This window comes from Neofelis nebulosa, chromosome 17 (genome assembly GCF_028018385.1).
Source record: "Neofelis nebulosa isolate mNeoNeb1 chromosome 17, mNeoNeb1.pri, whole genome shotgun sequence".
NCBI lineage: Eukaryota > Metazoa > Chordata > Mammalia > Carnivora > Felidae > Neofelis > Neofelis nebulosa.
This window is the reverse complement of record NC_080798.1, coordinates 16,273,534-16,289,805: the sequence shown is the minus strand read 5'-3', so window position 1 is coordinate 16,289,805 and position 16,272 is coordinate 16,273,534. Positions and strand designations below refer to the sequence as shown.

At 37.0% G+C, this 16,272-nt stretch overlaps 1 protein-coding gene across 3 annotated transcripts in view; it reads left to right on the top strand.

Annotated features, from left to right (window-relative positions):
- LOC131500309 (zinc finger protein 585A) overlaps window positions 1–15,472 on the top strand; it is a 111,786-nt gene extending 96,314 nt beyond the window's left edge. For 2 of the 3 annotated variants that reach the window (XM_058709346.1, XM_058709347.1), the window contains exons 2-5: window positions 1,115–1,197; window positions 2,946–3,072; window positions 5,927–6,025; window positions 13,618–15,472. In XM_058709346.1, the coding sequence (XP_058565329.1) occupies window positions 1,189–1,197; window positions 2,946–3,072; window positions 5,927–6,025; window positions 13,618–15,128 (1,746 nt within the window). In that variant the 5' untranslated portion in view covers window positions 1,115–1,188 and the 3' untranslated portion in view covers window positions 15,129–15,472. The remainder of the gene's footprint in view (window positions 1–1,114; window positions 1,198–2,945; window positions 3,073–5,926; window positions 6,026–13,617) is intronic. The other variant, XM_058709348.1, reaches the window with a different exon arrangement.
- Window positions 15,473–16,272: the final 800 nt, after the last annotated feature.

Sequence of the window (16,272 nt, the reverse complement as noted above, 5' to 3'; positions counted from 1 at the left end):
CTGGTTTCTGAGTTCAAGCCTTGTGTCAGGCTCTGTGCTGACAGCTCAGAGCCTGGAGCCTGCTTTGGCTTCTGTGTCTCCCTCTCTCTCTGCCCCTCCTCCCTGCTAATGTTCTGTCTCAAAAATAAACATTAAACATTTTTTAACTAAAAAATAAAAACAAGATCAAAATAAAAAGATAAACACTGTTAAAATGTTTTATAACCTTCCAGATTTTTTAATCTACTGATTTTAATTTGTCTATCACTTTTTCTCTACACTGATTGACGTATTCATATATTTAAAAAAATAATTATATTGGCCAATCTAATTATTCTGTTTAAAAAATTTTTTTTAATGTATGTTTATTATTTTGAGAGAGTGTGCGTGGGGGTGGGGCAGAAAGAGAGGGAGACACAGAATCCGAAGCAGGCTCCAGGCCCCAAGCTGTCAGCACAGAGCCCTACGCGGGGCTTGAACTCACAGACTGTGAGATCTCACAGACTGTGAGATCATGACCTGAGCTGAAGTCAGACGCTCACCTGACTGAGCCACCCAGGCACCCCAATCTAATTATTTTGGACAGTATATCTGGAATATTTTCTCATATCCTTAAATATTTTACCCAACTTCACATTTGATGTCTACTTGGTATTGTAATACAGTGATGGTTTGTCATTTATTTAACTGGTAAGATTTTCTAGACTTAGAGTACAGAACACTGACTTTCCATCTCCAGTGTCTTAACCAACTTTACCCACTTCCTAAAGAGGTTCTCATTAAGATGATATAGGGCTTAGAAGATGAGAATAGAAGGAAGAGGATCTGCTCAGAGCAAGACTGCACTGCCCACTCTTAGGTCTGCATCTGCCTCACCAGAGTGATGCAGTGGCCAAAGAACTGCTGATATGTGCACATCTGACTTTAATGCACATATGCTTCTGTTCTTGACTTTGTTCATCAGAGACCCCTGGGATTTGGGGAAGGAAATGACCTTATCTGTAATCCCAATCTACCCAAATTGTGTGTGTTGGAAAGTAGATTTGGAACTTGGAGTGGGAGATCCTAACATTAGTTTATGTCCTGTTGGGAACACTAAAGCAAAACTGGTTTTAAGATCTTTCTCTTCTCCCAGCTCTGGCTTTCTGGATCTGTGCTATTCTGTTAGAGGAACCCTGAAGACTGATCCACTCTTGTAGGCCTAAAACCATGGCCCATGTAAGTTGATGTTTCCTCCCTTGACCTTTTTTAGGTCATGTGAATATTTTCATTACATTTTCTAGAGTTTACTACCAAGAAAAGGCCTCTCCAATAACCTTTTACCCATCTTTTGTTCTGGTGAAATGTGATGCTAAATTACCCAGCATCCTTTCCATGCGACCTGTTCTAAACTAACCAGTGTTCATGTTATTACTGCAGAGTTATTCAACATGTCTTAAGTGTTCATTCTTTTATCAAGGGCAGTAATGGAATAGTAAAGGAGATATGCCCTTTGAGGTATAGATTTGTGTTATGTGAGGTTGCACAATAGTGTGGTCAAATGGAAATAATGGTTGTATTTGACCATCCATGAGAAAACTTTGAAATTTTCCAGATTTGGGATTTCCAGATAGATAGGATAGAAATTTGGTATCAAAGGACTTAAATCTCAGTATAGAGTAAAATCTCATAATTTGTTTGAATTGGTATATGATTGTGATTTGCATATTTGGTCATAGACCTTGGCAGGAAATCTCCAGAGATAAATATGAAGACTCTTCTGTTGTTGGATGAGACATACTAAATTTAGGTGACATCTGCATAATTCATCATCCTTCTTAAGTATTCTTAACTCAATGTATTAGTTATCTATTAGCTATGTAACAAATTACCTCAACACTTAGCAGCTCAAAGCAGTAAACATTTATCTCACAGTTTCAGTGGTTCAGAAACCTGGACATGGCTTTGCTGGACTCTCCTGTCTGGATCTCTTACAAGGCTGTCAAGGTGTTGGTCAGGGCTGAAGTCATCTTAAGGCTAACATTGGTGTATCTGTTCCCAAGCTCACTCAAGTGGGTTTTGACAGGATCCAGTTGCTCATGGGCTGTTGCCTGGAGGCCACACTTAGTTGAGCAAGTGAGACATCCAAAGAGGGCAAGCAATATGGAATCTATCAGAAATAACATTTTGTCACTTTAGTCATATTCTATTTATTAAAAGCAAGTCACTCAGCTCAGCCCACACACGTGAAGGAGAGTACACAAGGGCATAAATACTAGATGATGATCACTGGTAACCTAAATGGAAGCTGCCTACCATACTCTCAGCTAAGCTAGCTGTTCAGTGACAGATGGTAGATGGCAATGAGGAAACTATATGTCATAAGTAGTAGGTGAACATAGAATCACAGAATTGGGGAAGACCTTACAAATGTAATACATCCTACCTGTATAAATGATTAAATCCAGTATGTCCCTGAATTATGTCATGTGCCAGAAAGTACATGGGTTTGTCAAAACAAGAGAGAATATTTGTGGTAAGATCTGAAATAATGAAAATTTAATACTTGAGGGAATTCTTAATTTTATACAAAGTCTGTTTTCTAAAATTGAGACTTCATACTACATTTTGAAAAATATTTGATTAAATTTTCTCTAAAAAGCAAAAATTTTCTTCAACTCATGTTTACTGAGAATTTATGTGACAGATAAACATTATGCTTGTATTCACTATTTGATTTAATAGTCAATGATTATTATTTTTATCCTCAAATGATTCAGATATTTAAGAATATGCTAGGAAATTTGGTCTATTCCAGCAGGCTTCTTCAAAAATATGTATATATTCTGCTTCAGTCCCCTCCTGTATTATATATTTTTAACCTACATATTTGCTATGTTGCTTTCTTTCTGCAATATAGTACTTCTCCTTCCATCTTCAAAATATTCCTCTAATTTCCCCACTAATACATGGGTTTGCCGTTTCAGAGATCTGTGACATTCAGGGATGTGGCCATACACTTCTCTCAGCAGGAGTGGGAGTATCTTGACTCTGTTCAGAAGAACTTGTACCGGGATGTGATGATGGAGAACTATGATAACTTGGTCTCATTGGGTATGTTCATCAGCCTCTAGTAATTTAAGATAATTTAGAAATAGGCATTTTTTAGGGGCGCCTGGGTGGCGCAGTCGGTTAAGCGTCCGACTTCAGCCAGGTCACGATCTCGCGGTCCGTGAGTTCGAGCCCCGCGTCAGGCTCTGGGCTGATGGCTCGGAGCCTGGAGCCTGTTTCCGATTCTGTGTCTCCCTCTCTCTCTGCCCCTCCCCCGTTCATGCTCTGTCTCTCTCTGTCCCAAAAATAAATTAAAAAACGTTGAAAAAGAAAATTAAAAAAAAAAAAAAAAAAAAAGAAATAGGCATTTTTTCCCACTATGACTTTCAGGGTTGCTTTTAGGAAACTAGATACATTTCTTTGTTGTTATCATTATTATTATTATTTTTTTTTTTTTTTGCAAAGAAATAAATGATTTGACTTTTGTCAGGTTGGAAATTGTAGCTCCATTAAACATTGTTGGGGAGGAAGAATTTTCCTTTATGCTTCAAGATTCTTCTAGCTAGTCTAAGAATTAAATTTATGTGAGACAGATTAACAGGAGAAAAAAACCAGAGTTTAATTATGTGTACACAGTCTCAAAAATGAAACTGAGACTTGAAGAAATGATGAAAGTAGTCAGTTTTTACACTTTTTAGAGAAAGAGACGACAAGCCTGTGAAGAATTGACAGGACAAAGAAAACTTATGTTCAGAGTTTCAATGAGTAAGGAATTCTAAACTGAATTTGGGCTGGGGTAGTAAATTAGTAAAAAGTATTTGGTTGTCGGGGCACCTGGGTAACTCAGTGGGTTAAGCTTCTGACTTCAGCTCAGGTCATGATCTCACAGTTCATAAGTTCAAGCCCCACATCAGGCTCTGTGCTGTACAGAGCCTGCTTCAGATATTCTCTCCCTCTGTCTCTCTCTCTCTCTGCCCCTCTGCTGCTCGTACTCTCTTTCTCTCAAAAATAAATAAACATTAAAAAAAAAAAAAAAAAGTAACAAGGGTTGTTAATAATAGCCTTCTCAGGTCTGAATTCCCTATATCTGTTATAAGGATGTCTTTTTATCTTCTGATACAGAGAGGGTACCTTCCATTAGGAGATTTATTTCTTGCTTTCTGGAGACTAAGTATGGATCATAGTGTTATTTTTGCATTTAACTTTTTTTTTTTTGGTAGACTCCATACCCAGTGTGGGACTTGAATTCATCCCTGAGATTAAGAGTCACATGCTCTAACTGAGCCAGCTAGGCGCCCCTACATTTACCCTTTTTAAAATTTTATTATTATTTTATTTTTGAGACTGAGAGCATGCATGCAAGCAGGAGAGGGGGCAGAGGGAGAAAGGGGGGGGGGTGGAGGGAGGGAGAGAGAGAAACTTGAACAGGCTCCATGTTCAACCCAGAGCCTGACACATCTGCATCTCATGACCCTGGGATCATGATCTGAGCCGAAATCAAGAGTCATATGTTCAACTAGCTGCAGGAGCCTTGCATTTAACTTTTAAAATAATCATCATGCCAAAGTAGCATGTTTCGGGATGGTCTGCCCTTGGCCCCTACAGCATCTTCATCTTCTCTGTCCAGTGATACTCATACCTCCTCTGCAGTGACCTCTTTTTCTTTATGAACAGGATCTTGTTTAGAATTCTCTGGCATTTATTATTATAACCATTGTTAAATGATTCAGTTTTCCTATTTATTTATGCTCAGAATGTCTATAGAGATTACATTTTATTACCCACTTGCAGGGAAATCAGCTTGACACAGGGTCCTGAATTACTCTCATTGCCCTAAAAGGGCCTCTACAATTTTTTTGTAAGTTTATTTTATTTATTTTGAGAGAGAGAGAGAGAGAGAGAGAGAAAGTGCGAGTTGGGGAGGGGCGGAGAGAGAGAGAATCCCAAGCAGGCTCTGCACTGTCATCCCAGAACCCAACCAGGGCTTGAACCCACAAACCATGAGATCATGACTTGAGCCGAAGTCAGATGCTTAGAGTCATCCATGCACCCCAAGAGCTCTACAATCAAAATAGTGGTGCATTAGATAAATGGAATTCATTGAAAACTGAGGCATACACACTCTATTTCATAAGAAATTCTTTCTGTTTTGTGGTTGAAAGTTGTAATCTGTGAACATTACATTTAAAATGGAAAGAATATCCTATGGAGAGCCCTTCTTTGTACTCTTTGAAAGACAGCAATATCAGTAAAATATTAATAGCTAACATTGTTCTTAGTATGTAATTGGCAACACTCTGAGCGTTTTACACATATGTATCAACTTGTTTGATCCTCCTGACAGCCCTATTCCCATTTTACAAGTGAGGATACTAAGGCACTGGGTTTAAGTGACTTTCCCAAGGTCAGACATAGGTGGAAGGTAGCAAAGACGGGAACTGAACTAAAGCTCCAGATTCTGTATTTTAAACTATGGTATTATGCATTCTCTCAAGAAAAAGAGGATTTATGAGTATATGTTAAAAAACAAAACAAAACTTATTATACCTGATTTCTTGTTCTTTCTTGTTCCTTTACCCTCTCTTCTCAAAAATGTTATTCAACATCATTTTGACCTTTAGTTTATTATTATAATTTTTTAAGCATCTCTTTTTTTTAAATACTTTTTTTGAGAGAGAGAGAGAGAGCATATGTGGGGAGGGACAGTAGGAGAGAGAGACACAGAAACCAAAGCAGGCTCCAGGCTCCAAGCTGTCAGCACAGAGCCTGATGCGGGGCTGAAACCCACAAACCATGAGATCATGACTTGAGCCGAAGTTGGATGCTTAACCGACTGAGCCACCCAGGCACCCCTATTACTATAATTTTAACTAAGCAATGTTTTGTTCTATATCATGTGCATTTTTTTCTTTGTAAGCAGAACATTCCATTTCTAAGCCAGATGTGATCACATTATTGGAGCAAAGAAAAGAGCCCTGGATGGTTGTGAGGGAGGACACAAAAAGATGGTGTACAGGTAAGTATGAGCAAGGAATATATCTGTGTAGGTAAAAGCTAAGTGGTTAAGGAGAGACCTTGGAAAACTCCATGTTGGAGAACATACTTGTGATCTAGGGAGGAAATCTATGCTCTGCATGAGCTAGCTACCCAATGAATTTCATCTTTACCCCCTTAACCACTCCCTTTGTTACTCTTGTCATATTTCCCTCCCAATTCAGTAATGGGCACTGTCCTTCTTCCTCATGCACCATTTTGTCTATATTTTGGACTCAACTGCTCTCCAGATCCTCTTGTGCACTTGGACTTATATATATGGCTTCACTGCGTAAAGATAAATGCATTCCTATATCTGGCTAATGAAATGCAATTTATAGTGTATTAGGGAAGACATAAAATAAACATATAAACAAATAAGTAGGTACATAACATCACATAGTGAAATACAGTGTCAAGGAAACTAAGGACAAGACAAATTAAGGTAAGATGGTCAGGAATGCTTTTCTGAGGAGGTAGGATGTGGAAGGTAAGGCCCAGGCCATTTGAGTATAAGAGGAAGAGCATTCCAAGAAGAGTAAACAAATGCAAAGGCCTGAAAGAGAATATGACTGTTGTTTGTTCACGAGCAGCAGGTAGATCAGAGCAGAGTTATTGAATAGTGACTAACAAAACAAAGTCAGTATGCTATGGGGGATCAAATCATGTTGTGTTGTGATTCATTAAGAAAAATTATAGTTGTTTTTAAGATTATTTCTAAAGATATGATTTGATTAAATTTTTTGTTATCTTCAATGTTCAAAAATCAAACCTTATAATTATGAGACTTAAAACAGAAATCTAGATAAAATAAACATTAAATGATTTTCCACTTTCTCTCATTTACTTGTTATTTATTTCTTAATTTTTATTAATTTTTATTTTTTTAATATATTAAAAAAAATTTTTTTTAACATTTGTTTTTGAGAGAGAGAGCACAAGCAGGGGAGGGGCAGAGAGAGAAGGAGACACAGAATCTGACGCAGCTCTAGGCTCTGACTCAGCACAGAGCTTGATGTGGGGCTTGAATGTGAGATCATGACCTGAGCTGAAGTCAGCCCCTTAACCAGCTAAGCCACCCGGGCTCTCCTTTCTTAATTCTTGTTTTAAAAAGTTTTATCCTAATATTAATCTACTGGGAGTTTTTTTTCTTTATAGGTTCTGAAATCATTCTGAAATCATTTTTTCTTTATCTCTGCTGTATTCCTGAGCTCTATCATTTCATTTCTCAGTTTTTCTAATTCCGATTTATGTTTTTTTAATTTCATATAACATTTTTTTAAAATCAGAATACTTAATATTGTTAAAATGGCAGGGTGCCTGGGTGGCTCAGTCGGTTAAGCATCCGACTTCAGCTCAGGTCATGATCTTATGGCTCGTGAGTTCAAGCCCCGGGTCGGCCTCTGTGCTGACAGTTCACAGCCTGGAGCCTGCTTTAGTTTCTGTCTCCATCTCTCTCTGCCCCTCTCCTGCTTGCACTCTGTCTCTCCCTTAAAAATAAATAAACGTTAAAATTTTAAAAATATATTGTTAAGATGGCATTACTACCCCAAATCCTATCAGCTTATTTGTAGAAACTGACATCCTGATCATAATATTCATGTGAATATGCAAGGGATTTAGAATAGTCAGAAAATCTTGAAAATTGAGAAAGTGGAATTTATATTTTCTAATTTCAAAACTTATTACACACCAAAACTTACGTGATGAATTGAAAGCAGTACTAAAAAGGAAATTTATAGCTTGCATTAGAAAGAAAATTCTTGGGGTGCCTGGGTGGCTCAGTTAGTTAGGTGTCTGACTCTGGATTTCAGTTCAGATCATGGCTCATGAGATCGAGCCCTATGTCGGGTCTATGCTGGCAGCTGCTTGGGATCCTTTCTCTTCCTCTCTCTCTGCCCCTTCCCCCCAAATAAGTAAGTAAACTTTAAAACAAACATAAAAATTAGAAAATTCTCAAATTAAAAACCTAACTTCATACCTCAAGGAACTAGGTAAAAAAGAACGAACTAAACCCAAAGATAGCAAAAGAAAGAAAATAATAAAGAGTAGAGCAGAGGTAAACAGAGAATAGAAAAATAATAGGAAAAAAATCAATGAAACCAAGAGTTGGTTCTTCAAAATAGTCAACCATAGTGAGAAAATGTTAGCTAGATTGACTAAGGAGGGGACTCAACTAAAATCAGAAATGAAAGAAGGGACTATGAACAATTGTATGCCCACAAACTGGGTAACCTAATGAAATCCTGAAGACATACAGTCTACTAATACAGAATCATGAAGAAATAGAAATCTAAACAGACTTGTACAGAGATTGAATTAGTAATCAAAAATAAACAGACATGTGAAAAGATGGTCAGTATCACAATCAGGGAAATACAAATAAAACAACAACAATGAGATATCATCTCACACCTATCAGAGTGGCTAAAATTAACACAGGAAACAAGTGTTAGGATGTAGAGAAAGGGAAACCCTCTTACACTGTGGGAATGCAAACTGGCCCAGCCACTGTGGAAGATAGTATAGAGGTTCCTCAAAAGGTTAAAAATAGAACTATCCTAGATCCTGCAATTGAACTACTGCATATTTACCCAAAGGATACAATGCTAAGTCAAAGGGATACATGCACTCCAATGTTTATAGCAGCATTATCAACAATAGCCAAATTATGGAAAGAACCCAAATGTCCATTGACTGATGAATGAATAAAGAAGATGTGGTGTACACACACACACAAACACACACGAGTATTACTCAGCCATAAAAAAGAATGAGGGGCACCTAGGTGGCTCAATCAATTAAGTGTCTGACTTTGGCTCAGGTCAGGTCATGATCTCATGGTTCATGAGTTTGAGCTCTGCATCAGGCTTGCTGCTGCCAGCCTGTCAGCATGGAGCCCGCTTCAGACCTTCTGTTCCCCTCTCTCTGCCCCTCCCCTGCTTGTGCTCTTTCAAAAATAAATAAACATTAAAAAAAAAATCTTGCCATTTGCAATGACATGGATGGAGCTGGAGAGTATTATGCCAAGCAAAATAAGTCAGAGAAAGACAAATACTGTATGATTTCACTCATATGTGGAATTTAAGAAACAAAACAAACATGGGGTGGGGTGGGAGGAAGAAAGGAAAAATCAAGAAACAGAATCTTAACTATAGAAAACAAAGTGATGATTACCAGAGGGGATGTGGGGCAGGAATGAGTTAGGTGATGGGTACTAAGGAGGGCACTTGTGATGAGCACCAGGTGTTGTGTACATATGTTGAATAATTAAATTCTACATTTAAGAATGGTATACTGTATGGTAAATAACTTGGAAAGAAAAAAATAACAAAAAATAACCCTGTTAAAGAATTAACACCACTTCCCCTCAAACTCTTCCAAAAATTCGAAGAGGAAGAAGAAACATTCCCAAATTTTCTCTATGAGGGTAGCATTACCCTAATATCAAAGCCAGACAAATCCAGTGCAAGAAGAGAAACCCATAGATCAATGTTCCTGATGCATATTAAGTGAGGCAAAAGTTCTCAACAAAAATACTAGCAAACTGAATGCAACAGCATATGAAAATGGAGTTTTTTTCTGGAATGCAAGGATGATGCCATATATAAAAATCAAGCATGCAATACACCACATTAACAGAATGAAGGGGGAAAAACACAGGGTTATCTCAATTGATATAGAAAAAGAATTTAACAAAATATAATATTTTTCATGACAAACACTTGAGAAACCAGGAATAGAAGGAAACTACCTCACCAAAATAAAGGCCATCTGTGTTAGTCCACAGCTAACAGCATACCCAGTGGTGACAGACTGAAAACCACAGGGTTTGCTGCATCCTATAAGGTTCAGTATATTTTCATTTCCATTTATCTTCAGATACTTTCTAATTTCCCGTGTAATTTCTTTTCTATTGCTAATTTAAGTGTGTGCTGTTTCCACATGTTTGTGTATTTTCTACTTTTCCTTCTGTTATTTGTAATTTTGTTCCTTTGTGATCAGAAAAGACACTCTCATTTCAATCTTTTAAATTTTGTTGATAGTTGATTTGGGTCTAATGTGGTGTATCTTGAAGAATGTACCACGTGTACTTGAAAAGAATGTGTATTCTGCCATTGTGTACAGAATATACATGTATGTTAGGTTCAGTTTGTTTAGAGTGTTGTTCAAGCCCTCTGTTTCCTTGTTGATTGGCCTGGTTCTTCTATTATTGTAAGTAGGATATTGCTACTGTATTTTAGCAAATTAGCAAAGCAATAAAACTTAGACTATATATTCTGTCCTGTTTATGGGCAGTAGTTTAATTCTCTGAGGCTTTGCTTACACTGGTTTGTGTCCTTCTCATGCATGTGTGATTCAGGTTTAGGCTAAGCTTTTTCAGAATGTTTTCTTCTCTCACTTTCCAGTTTGATAGTGTTCCTTATCATGATTCTTTTTTTCTTTTTTTAAATATTAGTTTGTTATTTTGAGAGAGTGTGAGAGTTGGGGAGGGCTAGTGAGAGGGAGACACAGAATCCTAAGCAGGCTTTAGGCTCTAAGCTGTCAGCACAGGTCCCAATGTGGGGCTCGAACCCATGGACAGCAGACCGGGAGATCATGACCTGAGCCGAAGTTGGAACCTTAACTGACTGACCCATCCAGGTGCCCCTGCCATGATTATTGTAGCAACAAATACGTCAGGGCTTTTACAGCCCATTTTTTGCCCCAGTATGACTGGGCCCCTCCCTTGTGGCAAGGTTGTGATATAGAAAATAGCAAGAGGGGTACCTGGGTGGCCCAGTTGGTTGGGCGGCCAACTTCGGCTCAGGTCATGATCTCATGATCCGTGAGTTCGAGCCCTGCGTCAGGCTCTGTGCTGACAACTCAGAGCCTGGAGCCTGCTTTGGATTCTGTGTACCCCCAATGCCCTCTCTCTGCCCCTCCCCCACTCGTGCTCTGTCTCGCTTTCTCAAAAATAAATCAATGTTAAAAAATAAAAAGAAAAAAGAAAATAGCAAGAAACTCACCCTAATGTAGTTTACTTTTTAAGGTTTTCACTCCTCTCTACAGGTCTTTTTTTTTTTTAATTTTTTATTTAAAAAAATTTTTTAATGTTTATTTCTTATTGAGTGAGAGTGCGAGCAGGGGAGGGACAGAGAGAGAGAGAGGGAGACACAGAATCTGAAGCAGGCTCCAGGCTCTGAGCTGTCAGCACAGAGCCCGACGTGGGGCTCAAACCCACAAACCATGAGATCATGACCTGAGCCGAAGTCGGACACTCAACCGACTGAGCCACCCAGGCACCCCTTTAATTTACTTTCTTTAAGTAGGCTCCACACACAACGGGGTCTTGGACTCACAACTCTGAGATCAAGAGTAGCATGCTGTATTTACTGAGCCACCCAGGTAACCCACTACAGTTGTCTTCTTTTGTTTACTCAAATTTACTGACTTCATGTGTTTGATTTTGTTATTTTGTCAAGCATTTTTAGTTGATATCAGAGAGGGAAATAACTATAAGGGATTTACATCACTGTGATGGAACTAGAACTTCTTCAATTAAGGAGTTATTTAACAGTGAAATTATATTTCATTTATTTTCTCTTCTGTCATTGTGGACTCGTTGCTTTTTATATTGTTTATATTTATCACAATCATTTTTATGCTACTATTTTCACAGTGTTGGCCAGTCATACTTCTGTAAGTCTTTGACGTTTTCATTTCTTTTTTGCCTAAGATTTCTAGGTTCACCTTTTTTGACCTGTTCTAAATTGTTTTCTTTATCTAACCATGCTATATCCATATAATGGACATTGTTTTTAGAAATGATAATTTAAAAGTTAAAGAATACTCATTACAACTATTTTTTTTGACAACTTTTTCTGTTCTATTGTAATTGGTCTGTTTAAGCCTTCTAGGTGATTTTTTGGTGAATTTTGATGAATTTTTCTAGAAAATTATCCATTCCATTATTTCAGAAGTGTTAGTGATGTATTCAAAGTATTCAAAATTTCAGTAAAATTCATTTTAGTTTTGCATTTCCCCCTTAATCATTTCTTCTTATTTTTTGTTTTTACTTCTTTTTGATTGGTTTGGCTAATGTTTACTTCCTGATTTTTAAAGCACCAGCTTTTTATTTGTTACTACTACACTTTTCTAACTCATTACGTTGTGCTCTTAATTTGTTTTTTCTTTCTTTTAGTTTGCTTGTTTTCTAAGTTTTGGAATTGGTTCCTTGACTCATTTATTTCTTCCATTTTAATAGCAACAATTACTTAAATCTTTGAATTCTCTGAGTGCTCAAATTGAATGCCTAAAATTCTGGTATGTACTTATTTTCTCTATTGTACCCTTTCCGTTTTTTTATTTCCATACTTTCCCAGTTTTATTCTGGAGAGGGTACTTCCGTTTCCACATCAAATGTGTTTTGGTTTTCTGGTATTGTTATAATTCCTGTTGTTACTTGGTTTTGGAGAGAAAGTGTTTGTATTATCTCAGAATTTGGTACATACTATACTTACAAGAATCTACTCCTGAAGCCAAAGAGTATGTATGTTAGCTGACTTAACAATAATTAAAAAAAAAAAAAAAAAAAAGATGGCATTTCTTGTCCCCAAGTCTCTTCCCACTCATTCAGCACATAGAAATTTTTTCAAGATATCCTTTCATATTTTTTGTTATTCTGCAGGCTATGTCTGTTCAAATATGTTTTTCACATAGTTCCTGTAACTCTTTTTCCAGATTTCTTTGCTCTATAGTTGAGTTTCACTTCTTTTCCTCAAAATACCCAACTGCTCAAAATCCATAAGACTTTTAGCAGGGTGTATACTTCATCCCTGTCTGAAAATTCATTGACAGACTTGTAGAAAAGGACCTGAGAAAAGATATGAAGAAATAAAACAGTTGGAAAATTTGTAGAATGGGTACCTAATAAGAAAAAGCTCAGTGAAAATAAGCAAACAAGAACTTTAATTATTTTATTTAAAATGAGAACAAAGAAATGCACACATGGCTGTGCATTAGAAGAAATGACCACAATATTTGTATTTTATTATTTTTTCTTAATTTTTTTTTATGTTTTTATTTTATTTTTGAGAGAGAGACACGGAGCAGGGGAGGGGCAGAGAGAGACGGAGACAGAGTTTGAAGCAGGCTCCAGGCTCTGAGCTATCAGTGCAGAGCCCAACATGGGGCTTGAACTCACAGACTGCAAGATCATGACTTGAACCGAAGTCGGTCGCCCAACCGACTGAGCCACCCAGGCACCCCAATATTTGTATTTTAAAGGGAAAATATAATTGGAGAAAGATCAGGTATAAATAGTTGCCATGTTTTACACACACACACACACACACACACACACACACACACACACACGGAAACTGATACTGGAGAGAATACATTAAATTATTGTAGTAATGTAATAAATGAGTTATGGAGACATTGTCAGTAGTAATGCAAACTGTATAGCTGATTTTGGAGAATACTCTCTAGAGTATTCATCTTTCATAGGTAATGTTTTTAATTTTTAAAGAAATTTACTATAAAATATTTATGTCCAGGAAAACAAAATGTTTTTCTCATTTCTTTTAGACTTGGAGTCAAAATATGAAATAATCAGCTGTGAAAAAGTACACGTTTATAAAAAACATTCACCTCTTACTCTACGTCAGAAAATTCATACTAGAGAGAAACCCTATGAATGTGACAAATGTGGGAAGGCCTTTAGTCGACATACAGACCTTATAGTACATCAGAGAATTCATACTGGTGAGAAACCCTATGAATGTGAGCAGTGTGGAAAGTCCTTTAATCGTGCATCCAACCTTCTGCAACATCAGAGAATTCATACTGGTGAAAAACCTTATAAATGTGAGCAATGTGGAATGATGTTTAGTCGTAGGATGGACCTGAGAGTTCATCAGAGAATTCACACTGGTGAGAAACCCTATGAATGTGAACAATGTGGGAAAGCCTTTAGTCGTGCCTCACATCTTACTCAACATGGGAGAGTTCATACTGGTGAGAAAGCCTATGTATGTAATGAATGTGGGAAGGCCTTTAGTCAGGGTGGAAGACTTAGAATACATCAGAGAATTCATACTGGTGAGAAACCCTATGAATGTAAGGAATGTGGGAAGGCCTTTAATCAAGCCTCTCATCTTGTGCAACATGACAGAATTCATACTGGTGAAAAACCCTATGAGTGCCATGAGTGTGGGATGACCTTTAGTCGTGGTATAGATCTAAGAGTACATCATAGAATTCATACTGGTGAGAAACCATATGAATGTAAGGAATGTGGGAAGGCCTTTAGACGTGCCTCAAATCTTGTTCAGCATGAGAGAATTCATACTGGGGAGAAGCCCTATGAATGTAAGGAATGTGGGATGACATTTAGTCGTGGTTATCAGCTCATTCCACATCAGAGAGTGCATATTGGTATAAAACCCTATGAATGTAATGAATGTGGGAAGGCCTTTAGTCATGCTTCAGCACTTATTCAACATGAGAGAATTCATACTGGTGAGAAACCCTATAAATGTAAAGAATGTGGGAAAGCCTTTCTTCATGGTGGAAGCCTAAGAATGCATCATAGAATTCATACTGGTGAGAAACCCTATGAATGTAAAGAATGTGGGAAGGCTTTTAGTCGCACCTCAAACCTTGTTAGGCATGAGAGAATTCATACAGGTGAGAAACCATATGAATGTAAGGAATGCTGGAAGGCCTTTAGTCATATTGAAAGCCTCAGAGTACATCATAGAATTCATACTGGTGAGAAGCCCCATGAATGTAAAGAGTGTGGGAAGGCTTTTAGTAGTGGCCATCAACTAATTGTACATCATAGATTTCATACTGGTGAGAAACCCTATGAATGTAAGGAATGTGGGAAGGCTTTTAGTGTGTATGGGCGACTTACTAGACACCAGAGTATTCACAGTGGTGAGAAACCTTTTGAATGTAACACATGTGAGAAGTCCTTTAGGCTTAGGTCAAGTCTTAAAGTACATCAGAGAATTCATACTGGAGAGAAGGCTTATGAATATAAGGACTGTGGAAAGGCATATATATGCAGTAGAGAATGTATAGTACATAAGTGATTTATAATACTGAGAAACAGTGTGAATGAAAGGAATATGGGAATACTTTTAGGTATGGTTCAGTTTTTATAAGGCATTAAGCAATTTATACTGGTGAGAACTCCTTAAAATGTAAATAATGTTTGGAATTTTTGTTATGACTCATGTTCAGATTAATTTATAATGTATTTTTATATAACAGGGAAGACTTTACTAGCATTTCTCTATTTACAGATGATCAGAATATTCATCTTGGAGGAAAATTCAGAGAATGTGGATATTCCCTTGTTTTTTATGCTTTATTTATAAAAGCTCTCCAGCCCTCATCAATTATTGTTAAATTTGAGGAAACGCATACCACAGAAAACCCCTGTTGATCTAACAAAAACCATAGTGATTGTCATTTGATGCTTTACAGCCTGTATGACATTGGGCAAGATATTATCCCTGTGGGAGTCATTTATAAGTGGTGATAACAGTACTTGCATTATAGTGCTGTTTTTGAAATGTAGAAAACTTGGAAAGCTATCTTAAACATAGTCTCTATTCAGTAAGTATTAGATACTGTTTTTAATATTATTTGTATTACTATTAGTGAATTAAGAGACCAAGTCAATATGGGTGTAATGAACTTAGAAAATCTTTATTCCTAAGTAATTACTTGTGCCTTTTTGAGTTTTAAGTATTTTTTTCTGCACAGTCTAGTAGAATATGAAAATCATGAGGATTTAAAATGTGAGTTTTATTGGAAGACTGACATTGATTTGTTTACATACCACTTATGGATGCTTTCATACTCCTCTGGCACAGCTGAATACCTGCAGCAGAGGCCATATGGCCAACAAAGCCTAAAATATTTACTGTCTGGTTCTTCACAAAAATTTTTGCCAGTACCTGTTTTAGAATAACATCCCCACCAATTTTTCATTACTTTGGATTTTCGAAGAGTATGAGAAAGTTGTCTTACTGAATGGTCCCATGTTCTGGGTTTTTAAAATTATTTCTTTGTGGGTCATTTATCCTGTTCTTCTATCTCTAATCGTTCTAGTAAATTAAAAGTTAAATGAAGAGGTTTAATTGAGTCAATGTTGTGAATGTTAAGAAACATATAATGTTGAGTTTCCCTACTTTTAATGATGCTGGATGTTAACACCTGGTTATAGTA